General features: G+C 40.5%; 1 protein-coding gene across 1 annotated transcript in view; it reads right to left on the bottom strand.

The window, feature by feature from the left end:
• Window positions 1-21,530, bottom strand: part of ctnnbl1 (catenin, beta like 1) — an 88,203-nt gene that overhangs the window by 21,066 nt on the left and 45,607 nt on the right. Inside the window, exons 12-13 of the mRNA XM_041799474.1 lie at window positions 19,868-19,965; window positions 17,279-17,359 (exon numbers count right to left, since the gene is read on the bottom strand). Of these exons, the coding sequence (XP_041655408.1) occupies window positions 17,279-17,359; window positions 19,868-19,965 (179 nt within the window). The remainder of the gene's footprint in view (window positions 1-17,278; window positions 17,360-19,867; window positions 19,966-21,530) is intronic.

Here is a 21,530-nt window from a genome sequence, read left to right as displayed (position 1 = left end):
TTCTTTGTGCTTAAGTGAAATGTGCTTCCAGCTTACAAGCACCAGGCTTTCATCAACTTCAGAACACTGATACACGCAGTATAAGCATGAATTTAAGGAAAATCTCTGGAAGATATTAGTGACTTAGGCCCAATATGGGACAAGTGAATCCTCCCCACTCTGGTATCACTGAGAAAATGTTCTAACCGGAGCTAACAGGTCTCTTTTGAGTCATAGGTCCCTTGAGAGATGCTGTATAACAGTCGTAAAGCTGTTGTTATTGCTGTTATCTGACACACTGTGCTGATAAAGCTATGTCTCTATGTTATACCTCAGTGTACCATTTATTATTTTTCTACTCATAATTTCTTGCCGAGTATATTCTGGGAGATGAACCCAGAAAGTTTCAGTCTACAGGTGCATCTCAAAAAAATAAAACATCATCTAAAAGTTTGTTTCCCCCAGAACTTAAAAAAGTTAAACTTTGAGAAATTCTGGATTCATCTCATACACAGTGGAATATTTCTAGACGTCCTTTTGTTTTAATCTTGATGATTACGGCTTGCTGCTAATGGAAATAAAAAATACACTGTCTCAAAATATCAGAAAATATTGGAAAAGTCAAGTTTGCAAAGCTTTTCTGAGCCTGTATTCTCTCACTCTTGTTCAATACACAACTGCAATCATGGGGAAGACTGCTGACTTGACAGATGTCCAGGGGACAATCACTGGCACTCTCCACAAGAATGGTTAGCCACAGTGGGTAACTGTTCAAAGGGCAGGCTGTTCTCAGAGGCTGTATCAAAGCAGATTCATGGAAAGTTCACTAGAGGGAAAAGTGTGGTAAGAAAAGGTGCACAAGCAACAGGGAAGAGCTCAGCCTTCAGAGGATTGTCAAACAAGCAGATTCAAGAACTTGAGAGCTTCACAAGGAGTGGACTGAGGCTGGAGTCAGTGGATCAGGAGCCATTACATAAAGACAGGTCCAGGAAATGGACAACAAGTGTCGTTTTCCCAGGGTTGAGTCACTCCTGAACCACAGACAACATTATAAGCTTCTCACCTGGGCTAAGGAGAAAAAGAGCTGGACTGTTGCTCAGTGGTCCAAAGCCTTCTTTTCAGATGAAACTAAATTTAGAATTTCATTTGGAATTCAAGGTCTCAGAGTCTGGAAGATCAGAGAGGCTCAGAATCCAAGGTAAGTCCAGGGTTTTCAGTTTCCACAGTCAGTGTGCCATGTCATCTGCTGCTGTTGGTCCACTCTGCTCTAACAAGTCCAGAGTTAATGCTGTCAGCCGTCTACCAGGAGGTTTTAGAGCACTTCATGCTTCCATCTTCTATGAACCTTTGTGGGGATACTGATTTCCTTTTCCAGCAGGATGTGGCACATGCCCACAGTGAAGCCAAAGCTACCAGACACAGGTTTGACCATGGTGTTACTGTGTTTGACTGGCTAGCAAACTGATCTGACTTGAACCCCATGGAGAATCTCTGGAAGATGAGAGACACCAGGCTCAACAATACAGATGAGCTGAAGGCTGCTATCAGAGCAACCTGGGCTTCATAACACCCTGGCTGATTGGCTCCATGCCAAGTTGCACTAATGCAGTAATTTGTGCAAAAGGAGCTTTGAGAAATTATTGGGTGCATAAATTTGCATCATTTTCCAGAAGGAAGACATTGCTGTGTAATAAATCCTTTTTTGGACCGAGGTTTTGTGATATTCTAATATTTAATTTTCACGAGCTGTAAGCCGTAATCATCAAGGTTAAAGCAAAGTAATGAAATATTTCACTCTGTATGAAACAGAAGCGTAGAGAAGGACATACTGGCAAACACAAAACATACTAAAGCAGTTTAATTTTGTGCACTGGCCACATGAAATAAACATCATCACCCCCCTCCTGCTCGCCTGCAGTGATCTTTCCTGAATGTTTCCTGCTGCATTCTCATACCAGAATACAAGAAGGCTTGCAAGAATAAAATTCTGAGTGAAAAATTCAGCTTTTAGCGTTCACATGTCACCAGAAAACTTTTCCAACCAAGAGTTTTGTACGAGTGTAAATGGGGTTTAACATCCGTCTCTTGGCAGAACCTCCTAGTTGAACTCTTGACTTGTACTAGCTTATTAAAGCACAGTACGGTCAGGGTGTCGTTAATGGCTTAGGTTTCTATTGAGGAAAAATCCTTCCTTCTGTAAGTCTTTGACAACAGTGATAAGTTCTCCCACATAGCAACCCTATAGCAACAGGTGGACATGTCAAATAGAAAACGAAAGACAAACAGTTTCAAATGAGGTCTGGAAAAGTCAATTGCTGCAGCCTCCAGGGATCTTCTCAGTAATGAAACAGAGGAAAGACGCATGATGACTCAAGCCAGACCTTTGAATGTGCATGGGGAGTGGAAGGTTCTGGAGCATGACAACTGCATTAAATATTCATTATTGTGAGCAGCGGAAGTGGACATTTGGGATATTAAAACCCGACAGCGTGGCAGTATTCATTACAGCAGGAGAGTTTTGTTCACTTGTGAGTTTTGACACCACGGCCGATATCTTTTGTGCGGCAGCGCTGTCCCTCCGGCAAACGCCGGACAGAAGAAGCGGGGGAAAGAAAAACGTGTTGAAAAGACGGATTGGACAAGTCAATTACCGCAACCTCAGGGGAGCCTGGCAGCCTGGCTACAGTACAGACAAAGTAATAAGCAGTGATTTTCAGTCTCAGTCCCTTTACTGTAACCTAGCCACATTGTGTGTTTGTGCACCCAGGTGTGTATGATTTATGGAATGCAGTTCGTTCAGTAGAAGAGTTGTGCATATTTCTGGCCGTGCACCTCAGTTTGTGCCTGCATGCATTCAAGAACTGACTGTGGGAAGGTGGCTTGTTGTTTTTCATGTTCTCTCTTATCCAGTAAGATTCTTAAATGCAGAATTAAAGGGATTTCTTTGTCAGCACTTTGCAAAGACCCACTGTGATTATGTTAGTGTGTGTGTAGGACATAATGCTTTACCAGGATTTAACAAACTAGAAAAGAGCAACCATATATCCTCATTAAGAAAATAAGATCTCAAAGTTGATAATGAATTAAACTTGGAAGGAAAAAAATGAGACTTTGGGAGATTTCAGGGCAACATGCAGGTTTTAAGTTATATAATCTCCCAGAGAAGGGACAGCCTCTTTACCAAAACATGTCTTCACAAAGTCAGGCAAACCAAGGCAGCATGTGTCTGCAGAGGAAATGAGGTACTCACTCAAACAATTGGTTTCTTATTCTGTAGTGGTATCAGTACTGTCACTGATATTACTTCTGCCATAAAGTGGATTTTGACAGTCCATCAGCACCAGTTTAAATACGTTTGATTACAGTGTGTAAACAGGGAAAACTAATGCCACTGATAGCTCAAGCTACCAGCCAATGTGGCAAATAAATAAAAGTAGTGTGTAACAGGGATTTCTGAGGACAACAGCTCATATTGAGCCTCGGTTTTTTTGCATGTTTTGCTCTGCCTACGTCCTGCTCTTTCCTCGGGACAGGAGAGGCCATCAGTGTTTACAATGAAAAAGAACTGTGGCACAGTAATCTGTTAGACTTGAGTTGTCTCCTCTGTGAGTGAGATGTCTGGAATAACAACATTATGTGAGTGTGCTTACTCTGCAGAGTGTCCCTGTCAGTCTGTTTGCAGCTTCCAAACAGGCTATACACGTGAATGGTTAGCTGTTAGCTGTTATCATCATTTAAATAAATAGTGCTCAAATTTGACTGTTTGATGAGTGCTCTCTTAACCTCATTTGGACTAGTTAACCAACATTTATGTTTAACAAGATAAGGAATTATTAGCCTAAGATTATCACTGCTTATGTTTTGCTTGATTTAAATCACAGATGGTTGAAAGAAGCTGACTGTGGCTCTGAATGTTGTCAAAGGAGCTAAAGGACGAGCTCTAATGGCATACAATTGCAGTTAAACGAAACTCTGCCAAATGTCTGTATATTCAATCACAAACACATTATTTCAGACAAGTTTTTTAAAAAATTAAAGTCCCCATGTCTTATGTTGATTGCATGCTTTTATTGTGAAATAGCCATATCAGAAAGTAGTGTTTTTGTGACACAACTTGAGGCGAGAGAAAGAAAACTTTAAACACATATCAAGTAGTAAACTGCGATGCACTGAGAACTGAACATATGGAGACTTATTTAAGCATCTATCTATGATCATATAAGTTGAGCACTGCATTAAAATTTTGTTTTTTGGGTTTTGAAGCCTCGTACATAAAGCTTCCTGTGGCTTTCTTTGTTAGTTTCACAGTGCTCACTGAGAGGAATAATGTTTTTTGCACCAGTCAAACTCCTCACTGTGGATATTGATTCAAAAGGCTGCTACAACCATGATGCCAGTCAGCCTGTGCCAATCTCTCCAAACTTTTAATGGCTGGGAAACAGTTTTTGTGCCTTGAATCGAAAAGCTGCTTTCTATTCCTGATCTTTAACAGTTCCTTTCAAAGTGCCAACATCTGGCCAAAAAAGACACGTCAAAACACAAAGGCTTTTTTAGACATTCAAAGTAAACATGTCAGGCGGGCTCAGCTTCAGACACTATGATCACAAGTCTGCACTTTTAAACACAAAGTTTTCGTCTGAAAGGTCAAATTATTTCTGTGACTAAGCTCTGCCAGGGGCTCTCTAATTCACTGAGTGGGAGACAGGCCCAAAATGTGCATTAGCCAAACCAACCACTTAGTCTTCATCCTTTGTGTCTGTTGTCTTCTAAAAGTGAAAAATACTGTTTAGAAGTACGTTTGATGAAGCATAAATCTCACTTATGTGTCCCAGACTTTGCAAAGTCATGCATTAGAAAAGCTCTTTGCATTACAGTCTCCTGTAGGTCCCCAGTGCTTTCTATATTTTATTACCCTTTCTGGTAATATATCTCCAACTATCTGTACAGTTACTCTGCTGACCTCTGCATCCTGTGCAAAACACCAGTTGTTTTTAAAACAGGGATGCAGCATTGTTGTTTCTAAAACTATTAGAGTAATAATAAGGAGACATGATGTGCCCAAATGTACCTGTTTTATATGTTAAGAATTTAATACCCTAGTAACCCTTACAATAAAGTTCCAAACAAAAAGTCTGCCAGTGTCTTAATATGTGTTGCTGACTATGTTGTCATTTTGTTAAAAAAAAAAAAAATCAAAAACTACTAAGTTGCGTTTTTGTTTTCTACAGGATTTTATCAGACTATGACTATGGGAGGACTCCTGCTTATCTAGGCAGATTCAAGGACATGCTTCCTCTAGGAGAAGGATTTGTACAACTTAAAATTTAATGCATCAATCTTGTGCGCTTTGAGAGCAAAATTAAGAGGCTAATTCTCTATTAACTCTTTTCTTGTTTGGTTTGTCATTTCTCGTACAAAACTTGCTGAAGTAACTGCTGTCCTAACCGTGCAAAGTAGATCAATTTGCCAGTCTGTTATCAGGCAATTCTCAACAGCTCCAATCCACAATGTTTGTGCCGAGCCGAACACTGTTTGCACAAATCAGCATAATTTGAGGACGGGGAGGCAGTAGCTGTTGGCGGGGTTTAGTTGTGCTGAAAGCCGATAGCAATGGCTGCCGCCAGAATGGCAGTTAGCTTGAATTTAGCCGGCAGTTTTATCAGAACTGGACCATGTTTCTGTATGAAAAAGAACAGAAACAACACAGAAAGCTTTTCGTGATGGAAAAAAAACTTTTTTGCTCTTCTTCTGGACTTGTTTGGTATGAGTTTGCAATCATTGTGGGACGGGTTCACCAGCGTATACAATAGCTACTTCCGTGGTAGCTTTAGCACAATTATAGCTGCAGTATAGCGGCAGCTTAATCAGAACTGGACAAAATTTCTTTATTAAAATAAGAGCTAAGAGCCACATTAAAGCCTTATCCTTGCAGAGAAAATGGTTTTGTTTCACTGGGAAACTCCACCCTTCATGTATTATAGCAGCGCAAGCCTCTAGAGCTCAGGTTTTAAGCACAGCCTGACTACATTAATTTGTCTTGTTGCTCTGATTGGCTGTATTGAATGTGATGGACAGAACGTTCATCTAATCACCTAAGAATTCTTTTTACAGTCCCACCTTTCCAAAATGCTTTGTATGGAAGGTTTCCCAGATAAATAGGAAATATATCCATTCAATGGATATGTGAATCAGTTCATCATGCAGGTAACTGCTGTCTAACACAGGACTGGGGATTGTCAGTCTTCACTGATGATACCCAAACCCATATTTCTTAAGCTCAGTTCTGACCAAAGTTTCAAGATGCAACAGGATGGATTTAGAACTTCGCTGGCAACAGCAGTCTGAACTGAGGCACTGCAGCTCGAATCAAGCAGCCTGATACTGTTAGCTGTAATTCTGTTTGTTAGGCTTTAGACAGCTGGTTTTAGAATGATGCAGGCAGATAAATGTGAAAAAAGGAAATTTAAATTGTTTTGAAAGGCTATAAACGGCTACCCTGACATGCCAGATGGATTTGTTTCACACATCCATCTGAAAAACCTTCCTTAGATTGTGTTTGGGAAAGGGCAGAGCCTTTGAAAAAAAGAACTCGGGGGTGATTGGATGAATGTTCTCTCTTTCACATCTTTACGGGCCAATTAGAGCAACAAAACACGTGACGTCATAGGTGAGTGCCGCTACCGAGGAGTAAACTCTATAGAGAATCGCATAATGGGTGACTATACCATGGTGACTATAGACATGTCGGTACACAACTTTTGTCCTTTTTGAAAAGGAAACAACTGACTGCTGTTCTTTGTTCTGTTAATAAAGAAATGTAGTCAAGTTCTGATTAAACTGACACTATAGCAGCATCCACGCTAATCTCTTCCGCCATAATTACACCAGCCTCTTGTCGCTGCTTGCTTACATCACGACTCCGCCACGCCCAACAGTACTGCCTCTTACTCCTGATTGGTCCTGTCACTTTCTTACAGGGCCCAATCTGTTCAGATGGGAGCTTTGCAAAAAGGCAGTGAGAAATACAGAAACAGGAAAATCCATCTGCTTTGCAAGGTTAATAAACAGCTATTTTGCAAGAAAAAGTCATGCTTCTAATTTTGGAAATTATTACATCAATCTTTTTTCGATCTCCATCACACCATGGCAGTGACATTTCATGGCACATATAAGCATAAAATGCTTTGCTAGCTCAGTCTTCTTGTAACAGGGGTATCTGCTGAGAATAATTTATTTTCCATGGACAGTGGTAACAGTGCTTACCTTACTCACACTGCCATCTTGTGGGGATCCATGTAAAACTTTTTAATTCTCCCAGTCTGAGCCATATTTGAGCAACAAGTGGTACCAAACACAAGGAAACTCTGGTACTCTGCTTACACTAGTCCTTCTGAAACCAGGTGTTGATACCCTTGTCCTACAATTAAAATCATACAATTTTTTTCTGACTTCTTACTAATCTTGGTGCACAATGAAAAACTTCAATTTCATACAGGCTACTCACCTCAAACTCGTTCTTAATGCTTGGTGTCTTGGACACAGCTTGGTAATACAGTACATGCATAAATGTGAATGTCCAAAATATACTTACAGGTTCAATACGTTAAAAAAAAAACAAAAAACTGATGTACATTGTGCCAAAAATAAAACGACTGACAATTCATCTGAATAAAGGGGGAGAGGCATGTCAGGCCTCTGCATAGGTTTAGTCCGGCAAATGCTAATATGCTATGGCGTAGATGTGACGCAGAAGAATAAATCATGCATAAGGAGAGAGAGAGAGAAAGAGAGCATTATTTTTGGATGACATTTAAGACAACAAAATTTATCACATCCAGGTGCATAACCAACCAACTTCAGAGACTTTCTCTGAAAAAGTCTACAGTCAGCACCACTAAGCAAGCCTATTTCTGCCGTACACTCTTTGCTCCACCCCAGTAAAGGAAACACACACGTTCTCAAACACACATACAACAAAAAAACACAGCGAGCAACTTGGTGCTTCGGTGCTAGGAAAGTGCACTCAGGCATTTTATAGTATTGAGGTCGGCCTCAGCCATGTTTTGCTGAGCTTCATCAATCTCCAAGAGGTGTTACCACCAAGCTGAGAGCACGGGGAAGGTTTGGCAGGAAGAAAGAAGGATGAAAGTAGTCGCATTAAGGTTGAGGATAAAAAAAGTAGAGGAGGAAGGAGGAAGGACATGGTGAGGGTGTGAAGGAGTAATGGATTAAACAAGTCGAAAGGAAAAGGGGGTGGAATATTAAAAAAGGAACTTAGACAGAAATGGTAAATGCATTAATGAGCTGCAAGCTTTAAAAGATGCTACAAAAAAAGAGTTAATATTTAACATAGCACAGGGACAGAAAAGCAAAATACTTTAAGAGGAGGAAATAGAAATGTTAGGGATGTTGGGGATGAGTAAAAATAGGGATAAAAGAAAGAGAAGATGGAGGAGAAAGGAGTCAAAAATAAGAAATATAACAGGATGGGAAAAGCAGCTTTAAGAGAGACGGAGGGAATCAGAAGGCTAGAGAGAGGAGAAAAGAGAGATACCAAGGTGGGATGAAAATAAGCAGCTTATTAAAAAGGGACATGCAGAAAAAAAGCAGCAGCAGCTTTTTCCTTTGCTATCCTCCTGAGAAATCTGTGGGTAATATGTTGCAGAGGAAAAACATTTTGCTTACCGCTCCTTAAAAACAGGCTTAACTAGGGGAAACCAAAAGGCTCGGCAGAATGAGAGATAAAGCGTGGCTGCTGACGGCAGCCGATTCAGCTGAGGTGCTGGACAGAACTGGGCTGGCATCTTTATCACCTTATTTAACATAATGTGACATTTGGCGGAGGCTTTGATTCACAAAGACATACAGTATCAGCTCTGTGTTTTGAGTTAAAGACTTGCAGTAGAAGGAATGTGCCGCAGCGTTTAGCTTGATCCAGTGAGCTACACAGGGAATAGAAAGTCAGGTGGTACTGTGCTGCATAAGAATCATATGACAGCCGACAAATAAGAAAAGGAGTCACTGGTGCAAACTGCAACTACCGCCTGGAGATCAGATGACTCCATGAGGCTTACAAACGCCAGACAGTGGAAGCACAGTGACGGAACATGAAAAGGAAAGGGCTGGTTTTTGAGGTAGATAAAATTGTTGTATGGTGTAGGTGCATTTTTTATAATAACTTTGGATTTCAGAGGTAAAGTGGGGGTCAAACTGGTACATAAACAAATACTAATTAGTAGGGGACATAAGAAACAATGAAAAATTGAATTGCCACTTCTACAGTCATGCTTTAAAAAGGTATAGCTCTCGACAAGATGAATCCATTTTAGAACGTCACTGGCAGCTGTCCAAACAGTTGGGGCTTTTCCACTACAGCTTCTTGCTGCGCTGAGCCAAACCAAGCCGTGCTGATTTGTATTTTCATCAACAGTTTGGTCGTGCCATTCTGCACTCGAATGGCAGGCCAGCCCCACCTTCAAGCGCGTCACACTGACGTCGAAGCGCTCCGCAGGGTTTGATTTGCTGGGGGGATTTATCCCAGCCCCTGCTCCAGCTGTCTATAAATCTGTTCCAGCAGTGTCAGCATTCACTGTATGACTTAAATATTTGTAACACAAAACCAAAACTTGAGATTTTTGTGCCTACCACAGTTGGATAGTTGTGCACTGCTTCTCACACTGACGACTGGGATCAGGAAGTACCAGGAAAAGTGTATTCCAGATCCAGGAATACACCTTTTTTCTGCACCTACTAATAACAAAAGTTTGTCCCCTTTTCCTTCTTAGACAAGTGAATTCTAGACTTTAAAAAAATAAAATGCTGGAGATGTTCATAACATTTCGCCCATGACGGAGTCTCTTTAATCTATTCTGGCGCTAGTAAAGCATGCCGTTCTCACCGCCCAATGCAAAAATATGATTGTGTTAATTTTCTGCTCTTTAGAGACCCACAAATCAATAATGGTAAGTGCAAATTATTCTTTGTTTACTGATTGCGGATAGAGAGAGAGGGGGAGAAAGAGACAGGGGAGAGAGAGAGGGAGGGAAAGTAAAAAGAGCAGCTTGCAGTGCTGTTGGTCTACAGTTTGATTTTTGCTTTAACACGATGTAAAGTCATTCAGATCAGACAGAGTAGAGAGATTGAGGAGGGCTCAAAACACTGCGTCATCAGCTCTAGACGTGCCCTCAAATGGGTGGCTTGGTTGTGGTGGAAAAGCAAACCCCTTGCTGTGCTGGGCTGCAGTGCCGAGTCAAGCCGCGCCGCGCCATGTAATGGAAAAGCCCCACAAGCTGTTGCAGCTCTAATCAAGCCATCTGTGATTCAGTTCAACAAGTTGCAGACAGCTGGTTTCAATAAGTTTGTAATAGACATTAAGATGCACCGGTCCTGACAAATAAAAATGAAGTTTTAACTGTGATTATGGTTGCATAAGTAGAGGCCAGCGGTAGCTTCAATAGGCTTGTTTCACGTTAGCTGTAATGCTAACGCTATGATGTTTAGCTCTCAGATTCATTGTGCTGTCAAAGTTTATCACTCTGGCGTGGCATATCTGGCAAACAACTTGACTCCTGTCCGAGTTTGTACTATCTTTAATGTTTTGGAAGCCAAGAAGTCCACATATTCACTATAAACGCTGCAGAAGTCGCTCTGCTGGGTAGGCATGAGCAAACGGCTCAATCACACTGGAAGGCTTGCGTGATCTCGTCTAAAGAGAGGAGAAGAAGGAAGATTCTAATGCCAGCCACCAACTAGTGGTCAGGGTGTGAAATAACATAACAAAACTATCACACCAACAAAGTAAATTATCAATTAATGATACTGCATTTCAAAATATCAATGCGGCATCACACTATGAAATATCTAACACCCCTATTCAGAAATCCAAATGAGTTAAAAATGAGTGACTGTGAGAGCAAGCAACAACACATTTCAATTTGAGCTTTGTGACATGGTGCATTATCCAGCTGGAAGTAGCCATCAGAAGACGGGCACACTGTGGTCATACAGGGATGGACATGGTCAGAAATAATACTCAGATAGGCTGTGGCATCTATTCAATGCTCAACTGGAACTAAGGGCACAAAATATGCCAAGAAAATATCCCCCACACCAGTGTTTCCCAACCATATTTCCTTCCCCCCCGCAAATTAGCCAAGAAAAGCCCCCCCAGTACCCAAGAGAGAAGAAAAAGTGGCATACTGCTACCAAAAATCAACACAGATTTCATTTGTTTCACTGATAATACCCTAAAAAAGGCCTATACATGCTTTTCTTATCAAAAGACCTGTATATAAACTAGTTAATAACTGTGTTATCACTGTGTTAAATCAATATTTGCAAATCTAATTTTGGTAGCCTCAGAGCAGACAAAGCCTCCCGCCCCTCCCTCTTGGGGGGTCCCTGACCCCAGGTTGGGAACCAGTGCCCTACACCCTTACACCACCACCAGTCTGAACCGTTGGTACAAGGTAGTTTGGATCCATGCTTTCATGTTGTTTACGTCAAATTCATGAGCCTTGAACACTTTGAATAAAACCCCAAACGTAAAACAACTACTAGACGTCTCCTTCCCTCTCCTCATGTTGTTTAGAAAATGAAAGGTGTGTAAATATTCACACTGGCAAAAATGTGTTTGGAAATATCAGCAGATTGGTTACCAGATCCCTACACAAAATACATCTCTTTAAATACATTTATTCCCATATCAAAATATGCCCAGCAATTGCTAGATATTATAAGTAAGGGCCGAGAAAAATAGCTGTAAAATACAAAATAAGATTAACTCTGGCAAAACTAAGATTAACTTCATATTCAGGGAATAATGGAAAACAAAAATCACAAGTTCGACAGCGCTGCTTGTTTGTAAATGTAATGATATTCTTCGTGTATCTTATGTGATTCTTTATCATGCTGTCATGTCAGGATAATAAAATTCCCACTTATTGTGCAGCCCTATCACCCAGCACACATCAACATTAAACCTGTCAGCTGTCAAGTCACATTTTGGGTGATAAAAGCTGCAGCTTTGACAACAACATGATTTCTCAGATTCAGTCTAGTTTATTTTGATTCTCTTTTAACACGGTCTATTGTGAGTCTGACAACTTTGAAGGGATGCAACGCTGGATCAAAGAGAATCTTTCTTTATGTTTGTTTAAGCTTGGCTTCAGAATTATTTTTATAAGATGGATTTTTGGCCATGACAAAGAATACAATCTATTTCAGTCTTTCTTTACCTATGTAGCATTCATTTTAATGAAACTTGTCATTGTAAAAGCAGAAGTTGGCCAGAATGTTTGAGAGCTGTAAGCAGAACACTGGTGAAAGGTTAATAAGACATTACACCTTTTTCAAAGGGCCATTTCCAGTTAAATATAGAAGATCCTTGCTGAGCCACAAATAGGTATTTTATCACTTCCTGCCTGATGTCAGCCCGACTCAGTACAGCTCTGTACTGCGGATGGCCTAACCTTGTGGTTTAAAAAGATAGTGGAACACACAGACGAGGTTTCTTATCGCCCGAGTATCACAAAGTCACTCTTTTGCCATCCCGGAGGAAGAGAGCAGAAAGCCACAGAGGAAAGAGACAGGGCGAGAGAAAAGCTGCAAAAGAGAGGGAGGGAGGCAAAATGTCAAACTGTCTGGCCTTTTCATGGCAATCCCATCACGATGTCTGTCTGAGAAATTAATCTTCAGTCATCTTTAGATAGGAATCTCACCCTTATCAGCGTCCTCCCACACCTCCCTCCCTGGATAATTCCCTCTTTCAATCAAATTCTCTCCTCTTTTCTTTGCATTTCCCTGTTTAAACATCCATTCTCCTCTTTGGAAATTTACAGTATCCCTAGCTGTCTTTTTCTTGTCTTCCTTCCTTTCTACAGTCACAATGTTTTCTCTCTCTCAGTCTTCCTTTCTCTTCTGTTGAAAACATTATCCTCCGCCTGACCACTTATCTTCTATCCGTATCCCGCCATCGGTCTGTCTATCCCACAGCTCAACACACTGTCTTTCACACATACACAGGCGGCTCAATAAGCCCCTCACACGCAGCTATCAAGCCTTCCATTCCTCTGTAAACTGTCATATTGTTATCGGCAGGATTGTGATGGCTTTTTTTAAAGTCTCTTCCCTCATGGCTTTGGATGTGACACGGTGTGGAACTGCACATCTTATCTGCTGAAAAGAGGCGACATTTTGATCACATATCCCATCCCTTTACTACCGGGGTTGTGTGTGATATCAGTATATCTATAATTCAATTTGAATTTTATTTATCTAGTTGGTGAGGAACAAGCCCATGAATGTGGGATGGTGTTAAACAAAAGTCCAATTTTCTCCAGTCTGTACAATTTCCTATAGAGGGTTATTTTTCCTGCTGTTTTTGTTCCTTAGGAGGCTAATTTAGGGTTAAAGAGAATAAGTTGGTTGAAAACTCATTCTCTAAATAAGCCTTGGCATCTATATAACCTACATTTTTAATGTCCTCTCTAACAACTGACTCAGAGACAGCCAGCATGCATCTGCCTATGATCATATAATTTCTGTGATCATGGCATGGTAGCTATTTAAAATCATACAGCCTACAAAACATCCTCAGATAATCGCTTTTATCTTAATTCAGAATGATAAATATAATCAGACTCATTTGTTCCAGCCCACAATATGTAATTTACGAACATACCTGACAGCATGAGCATTTAAAAAAAAGTCCACAGCTCAGGACTTTTAAGGACAGAAGACATCGCTGTCTCTCTCCTCGGCTCTCACCCTGTCTGTAGCTGACGCTATCGGTAACACGTACATTTAAATGAGATGATAAAGGGACTTAATACAACATATGACCAGTGCATTAATCAAGCAGCAGCCCCACTTCAATATCAACATTCTGCATTTTTGTGTCAAGTTCAAAATGTGCTGTTTCTACCTTGTTTAGAGTGTCACTGCTGTGGTTGTGTCCTTCACTCTACCTGGACTGTCCAGCACTGCACGCTCCTCTCTCTCTCCTGCCGGTGCATCTCTCTCATTCACTCAGCTGTTCACTCCTGCCATTTCACACTCCCCGTTTTGACATGGCTGGCTAAGCTCTAAAGTGATGCAATGTGCATCTGTTAGCAAGTGGTGGCATGTGATTTTGACAAAGCCGTTTGAATCATTTTTGAAGTATTTCACTTTTATTTTGCACACCTGCATTTTAGTCCCAGGTAAAGCATCCTCTTCCTCTACCTGAGGGATTGTAGAAGCCAAAGTTCTGAATACTTTACTGCTCTTTTGACAATGCACACAGCTAGTTGGTAAGCGAAACACAACCACATTACTGACACTGAGAGCTATTGCTACTAATGTTAGCTGCCCCGCAACAGAACCAGAACTGACACTAATTGTGGGCAGTAAACCACTATCAATACTGTCACCGGCAAAATTTATGCAATGGTATGGATTTTTGCAACACAATTGCTTGTGTTGTTGTGGTGCTGAATGAGGCATAAACAATGTTGCTGTTAGCATAACAAAGTAATCCAGACAGCAGCTCAGTTTGAGTCCAGCTGTCAGCATGGTTCACTCTGACACTAAAAACCAGCGCGCTAAGTCACCCGTTTGTATCCATATGATTAATGTAAAGAACAGTAGTAAGATAAAAGATGTGCTCCTCCTTCCAAAAAGAAGTCTGATGTCTGTAATAACAGCAACATGAAGCGAGTGTTTGCTTTCCACAGCATCTGTCAGCCTGTCCAGGGCTTTAACAGGAGATGGGCTCAAAATTAATCACTGTAGCGACTCATATTAGAACGTTTTAAGTCCATGTTGTTTACTTCCCTGAGTGCTTTAATTGTGAAGGCCCAAGCCAGGAAATGAAGTGTTTTCAGTATCATCCAGAGCAACCCACCTAGGTCAATGCCCAAACAATGCCAGCCCCACCCCTTTCTGGGGGAAAACATTCCTTAAAAATTCAGGCAGTCAATGGAAAAGTTTGGGTCATTTGGGATTTAAAAGCTTAGAATACAAAAATCGTGAGAGCAAAAATCTAGCGGCCAGTGAGATAAACATATGTGTTATAAATTATAGATGTACATGGGGTTGCGTTCAGGCCCCCTCCATCAAACAGTCCCATCTTGTGACGTAGATGCCGTAAAGTGACATCACATACCTGATGTGTGTTGGATCTTAACACTTGAATGTGGTTAATAAGTTAGTGAATGTGTGAGAAAGCTGTTAAAAGGCAGACTGACTACAACTCCTGCTGTCACAGAGCGATCACCAGCTTAAAGTCTTAAAGAATAGCATTGGTCCAACATTTGCCTGGTTGAGTCCTCTCTAGTTTCAGCTAAAAGACACAGACCTCTTCTATGACACTCTGTTTTCATTTGAGAAAAACAAAACATGCCTTAAAGGGGCTATATGTAACTTTTCTGCTTTCTCGCTTCCCATTTTTGAGTATATATTGGTGCAAACCTTATCCCGATGTGAAAAACGAGGCTCTTTAGTTCTTCCTTGTTTGCCTCTATAAGTCTGTTGAGTCATTTATCTGTAAAGAACTCGGGCCGAATTTTCCACAAAATCTCAACGGATGTGACGTCGGGTGCTACACGCGCACCCCCCTGCTATGTTTATACCTGGCTACGTTGTGTAGAATGGAAAGAAACGGAAATGGAGAAGACTACTTCCGCGAGTAAACGACCGGCTAGCACAACCCAAACATCCACACAAACTTAGCGTAAACATAAAAAAAACAAGATAGTTTTATCTGCTGAAGACTGTCAGGCTAAACAAGAGCTTGACTGATGCAGGGGAAAACGAGGGTAAATATCAGTGGAGCATTTGAGAAACGGAGGGAGCTTTGCTCTGTGCTTAGGATAAATACTGATCCAAAGATGGCCATCTTTCTGTAGAAAAGGTAGGGCATGACTTCAGACCATGAAATACAATGTAGTGTTTTATGTTCTCTAAAACTTATGCTAAATTACGTTAGCTTACTTACAAAGATGCTATCCAAACAACACTAAAGTCTCATTGCTCATTTAGTGTTTTGTTAGTTCACTTACCTCCCCTGTATACATGGTGCCAGTAAATCACCTTGGTCTGCGTGTGTATCAGCGGATAGAGACAAACAACACAATACCGTTGTAGTTTGCCTAACAGCTGGCAGTGTCACTACACTGATTCTTTTTTTAAAGTTACATATAGCCCCTTTAACTAATGGCTTTTTGATTGTTTAAGGCACAAAATTTTAAAAAATGGCTTTTAATCACATTGTCAATGGCCTTTTCTTGCTTATCGTCCTTCAATCTGAGGGCCTGTTTTCCCCAAAATGGGGGCGCGGCCACATTGGAAAGCGCAAATTGACGTAGTGTGCAAAGGAAGGTGGATAAGGTGCACTTAAAAGAAAGAAGACTGCAAGTTTGCCATGTTCAGATTAGCCACTAAAACGACTTAGGATGGAAGAAAGTATGCTTGAAAAGTATGATTTTAGTACATTGTGAATCAAAAAAATCCCAATTCTGACAATCAATATTTCAAACCAAAATCAAAACATATCAAAAAAGGAGCGAACTGGAGCATACATAAACATGGAGAGCAAAAACAGTGAAGCTGCTTCATTATTTTCACTGAGATTTCACAGGATATAAATGCAGGATATAAATGTCATCGCACCTCCCCCCTCACTGGGTTCCTCAAATATTGCCTACAGGCATTACACATGAGCTCAACCTGACTTCATGTAGATTTCTCAGTGGGACCTGGCAGGAAAAATTCTTAATGAAATTTTGCATTCAAGCAAAACTCATTTTGTAAATTTTGAGAAATTCAAGAGTTCAATATGCGTATGAAAGTGCTAAAACAGATCTTTTTTATTAAGGTAAGTCCTTAAAATCTTAGGATTCCATTAACAAAAGTAGCATATTTCATCCTGCAAACATTGCACAGTACCAAAGTTGCTGCCAACTGCTGCTTTAACTGGATGGTTGAGTGAATTATGTTGAGTCAGATCTTAACTTGCCAATCCAAACACCAAAGTCATGTTAAACATCCCATTAAACTGAATTTTTATAAGTGTCAAATAATGTGGCCTCTTGATTTTAGATGAGGACACTGATTGGTATGGTGCAGATGGACTTGTTATGCAAAGTCATCTGGCAAAACACACAGTGTCAATGTCTCATTTGAATACATCAATTCAACCAGCAGCATGAAATAAAGCCAGTGTAAACAAGACAGCCTAGAGAGAAGGTCGGGGGGACAGAGCTAGAGGGTGACAGGATGGCCGAGCAGGACTGATGGAAGGAAGAGGAGAGATGCTTACATGTTTCTCTCCTTCGATCCTCTTGTCAGCCTGTTGAACAGCCTCCAGGTACTTAAAATGCAACTCCATCAGCCGATCAACCTGGAGAAAGAACAAAATGGAGGCAGACAGAGAGAAGCAAGAAAAAAGAGAGGAGAGGAAAAAGAGAGAGCACAGGGAAGAGATGTAACAAGATGAGACTTTGAGTGCAAAGACAAGCACTACTGTTCCTTCATTATCTGTCACTGATAGATGGTTACATGGAGGGTTTATGAAGTGGAAAACAAAGACAAGCAAATGCAAAATACTAAAGTAGCTCATTTGTTGTTTTAATATACAGATCAGGCACATAATCAAGGAACTTGGTGATGGAAATGACAGAGGGAGACAACATGATGCGGTTTACATGATGGTGTCTAACTTGAGTGTCGTGTGTCCTCTTAATTGTTTCTGAACAACCCGATGGAAATGATATGATGACATCTTTTCATTTTTGAGGAAACTGATGGAATAGCAGAGAGGGGAATGGCAGCTAGCCTGTCAGGGTTAATATTTTAATCAGCCATCTGCAACATGAAGGAGAATTTACCCCACGTAGAGACAGAATAGCACAGTCATCGCCAGCTCAATGAGTGACCTGAGTGTGAACCTGAGTGAGTTTAACCTGCCATTACACTCCGGATAAAATAAGATCAGAATGTCAAATACTCAGACGTAGGCCATTTATGATAATTGTAGAGTCATATGAGGATTCTTTCCTGGCTAAAGTCTTCTGAGTCACTCCTAATTTGTCATATAAAACGTCTTCAGATTTGGACTTCATCTGATTACTTGTTCTTGTAAGTAAAGGAATAAAAAGAGTTAAGTTTGTAAAAAAGATAGCGACCGCTACATTACACTATAGGTAACAACAAAGGTTAAAATTAAAGGCTCTCTTGCATTGTTTTAAAGTAAATTGTAAATTATAAATAAACTGATTTTAAGGCCCTGAACAAACTACATTCAGGTATTTTAAAGTAGTAGCAAAAAAATGTGGCTACACTATTTAGCACACAGCTCACCATGACTTAAATTTAAGTTTTTACTTTACATCCTAATTCAGTGGTATTGAGGCTTTCACAGCTCATGGTTTCCCATTTCATAGTCTTATATAATGCTAACGCTTAAATTAGAATGTTCAGTCCTTAATTAACCATGAGTATTTCTGTTAATTCTTCACATATTTTTTTACTATCATAAATACCATTATATGTATTAATATGTGTTATTTATTATGACATGTGCTGCTGACCTCTTGGCCAGGTCACCCTTGTGAAAGAGATCTCGATCTCAATGGGTTTTATGTGGTTAAATAAAGGTTACATAAATAAATAAAAAATACCTTTATAACCAAATCAAAGAAAAGTCACTTAAGATGGATCTATGGCAAAGACAGCAACACATTTGTCTTATACTCTTTTGCTGCACTGCTTTATTTTTCTTTCTGCACCTCCTTTTTCTCCCTGTCAGCTGCTCCCTTATTTCTTTTTCTGCATAACCCCTTACTCATTTTCTGCATTAACCTCTTCTCATTTTTGCAACAACTTCCCTTCCTTCTATATCTCCAATTTCTCCTCTTAATCTCCCTCTTCTGTTTTGTCTGCATCTTCCCTTTCTCTCCATTCTGCATGTCTTTTCTCTTGTGCAGCTACCTCTTCTCTGTTTTTGCAACTTAATTTTTTTCTGCATCTACCTTTTCCTTCTTTTTTTGCATCTTCCTTTTCACATTTTCTGCATCTCCACCTTCTCTCTTTCTGCATCTCCCTCTTCTGTCTTTATCTGCATCTTCATGTTCCCTCTTTTTGCATCTCCTGCTTATATTTCAACATCTCCTTCTTCTCTCTTTCTGCATATTCCTCCCTTCTCTTTTTCCTCCAATCCCTTTACAACCCCATCAAAGCTCCAAAAGATGGCTGTTCAACATAAGCCTGATTCTGCTTAAGGTTTCTGCCTTTTAAAAGAGAGTTTTTACTTGCCAGCATATCTACTCTATGCTATGTTGCATTGTATTTGTTGAGAGTTGACGTGGGGTCTATTTTTACTAATTCTATAACAAAGAATGTGGTCTAGACCTGCCCTAGTTGTCTTGAGATAACACTGGTTATAAATTGGTGCTACACAAACAAAGCTTTAAGTCTGAGATTGACCTTTAAAGCTGGCTAGGCATAATTGCTAGATTTTTTTTCTGCACACATGCTTACCATTACAAGGGCATGGACTGCAAAGTACTAAACAGTATGCATCAAGACATTTGGATGTCTAGTTTTTCTCATTAGAATAGAAGCTGGGGTTCTCAAAAGATGTACATCCACTGGCCTTTTGTTTTAAGTGCTGAGCTGACATTAAGTATGGCTTAGATAGCCTCAGCCCATTGCCAAGAGTTAGCATGCCACTCTGCACCTGGACAGAGCAAAACTGTCTGAAGGGAACTGACCATAAGATACCACTAGCCAACTCTCTGTTATCAGTTAGGCTGCTCCTAATATACATGTCATCACTGTGTGCAAAACATTGAAATGGTCTGTTCACTGATTGTAGTAAACCAAAGAAAATGAGGTGACAAAAACAAACCTTCTCGCAGTCGTTTTCTGTGAACTTGGTGAGCAGTCGGCTTCTCTGTTGGGATTTGAGGTTTCTCAGCATGGAGGCGATGATGGAGCAGACGTGTTCTGAGGAAAGTAAGGACAAATGTCAGCTTCCAAGTTTTTAAAACTAACAATGTCAAACTTTTTCCAATAGTGTTGTTCTATTAATGCTCGCTGACAACAGGCCTTACATACATTTGTTATTTCTAAATGTTATTACTGACACAGGTGCGAAAGCCTCAAAGACAAACACATGCTGCCTGTGAGCCTCCTTTATTAAAGCACTTCATCAAAAAGCTTATTCTGGTTGGAGCTCCTCAGTTTAAACAGTAAACTCATAAAAACTGCAAAGCTCCTTCACACCCACACCCCACATCTCCCAGAAAGAACAAATCGATTAGCACTTGATAATTTGCAATTACAGCACGCACACAGCTAAGCTTGGATACGCTTACAAAGAGGGCACAGAACACGAGGAGGAGAAAATGTTAATACAATTTAGAAATCAATTTTCATTTTAGGGCACACTGGATCAGGCCTAACAGCTTTGGCTGAAGCTAAATTACATTTCTCATGGTGATAGGAATTTGTTGAAGGCAGCTCTGGGGCCTTTTACCAACAGGGGGGTCCAAAGCATGTTAATTGCCTAAATTTGCTACAAAAAGAAGCTGGTCCCACTGACTGTCCCTGTTAGCCCAGTTCTTTCTATTATATTCAAAATCAGCTTATTCACAAGCTGCACCACAAGGTGACAATCAGAACGTAATATGTCTCTATATTATTAAAAAAATAACACAACAAATACACGGGAGAAGAGAATATGACTGTAGAATCTGTAGATATACAGAGGACAGAAAAAATGTAATTGGACTTTATCAACAAGAGGTCAATATTCTCTCTCAACGAGGCTTTGCAGTTGCTAAGCAACAAGACTACAGGAATCAATCCCATTTCTGCTTTTTAAAAGGGGTCGTGTTTGCTGTCAGCTCCCTTTCTGCACTCCCCTACGACCTGCAGCATCCTTACTTACAAGACATGAAGGATAAGAAATCTAAAGGCTATAATCCTCCAACGTCATATTTCAGGATATACACGTGCCCATTTACATTAATAGTATTAGCAGCAGCACAAAGAGCTCTGAATACAAAACAGACAGGAGTTTATTCCTTCAGAAAAACAGGTGTTTGTGGAAAATAAATCCCATCAAAAGCAAAATAAATCAAAGTTTGTGTTTGCCCATTTATGTCAACAGCAACAGTGTGAGGAAACCATGCAGAGTTTGCATGTTCTCCCTGTGGGTTCTCTCCAGGTACTCCGGCTTCCTCCCACCACCAAAAATATGCTTCTTAGGTTAATGATTCTAAATTGCCCGTAGGTGAGAGTGTGAGCATGCCTGGTTGTTTGTCTCTGTATGTCAGCCCTGCAACTGACGTCCAACCAGTCCAGGTTGTACGCCGCCTTTCGCCCAATGACAGCTGGGACCATCTTCAGTCCCCCGCAACCCTGAATGAGCTAAGTGGTGTACAAAATGGATGGATGGATGGATATTGAAGGAAAAAAGTGTATCTAAATCAGTGGTTCTTAACTGGTCCAGCCTCAGGACCCACCAGTATGTCTTACAACAGATCGCGACCCAATTTTCCCAAAAA

Source organism: Cheilinus undulatus, linkage group 11, assembly GCF_018320785.1.
Source record: "Cheilinus undulatus linkage group 11, ASM1832078v1, whole genome shotgun sequence".
NCBI classification, from domain to species: Eukaryota; Metazoa; Chordata; class Actinopteri; order Labriformes; family Labridae; genus Cheilinus; species Cheilinus undulatus.
Note: the sequence above shows the minus strand (reverse complement) of the source record. Positions and strands in the feature narration are given on the sequence as shown.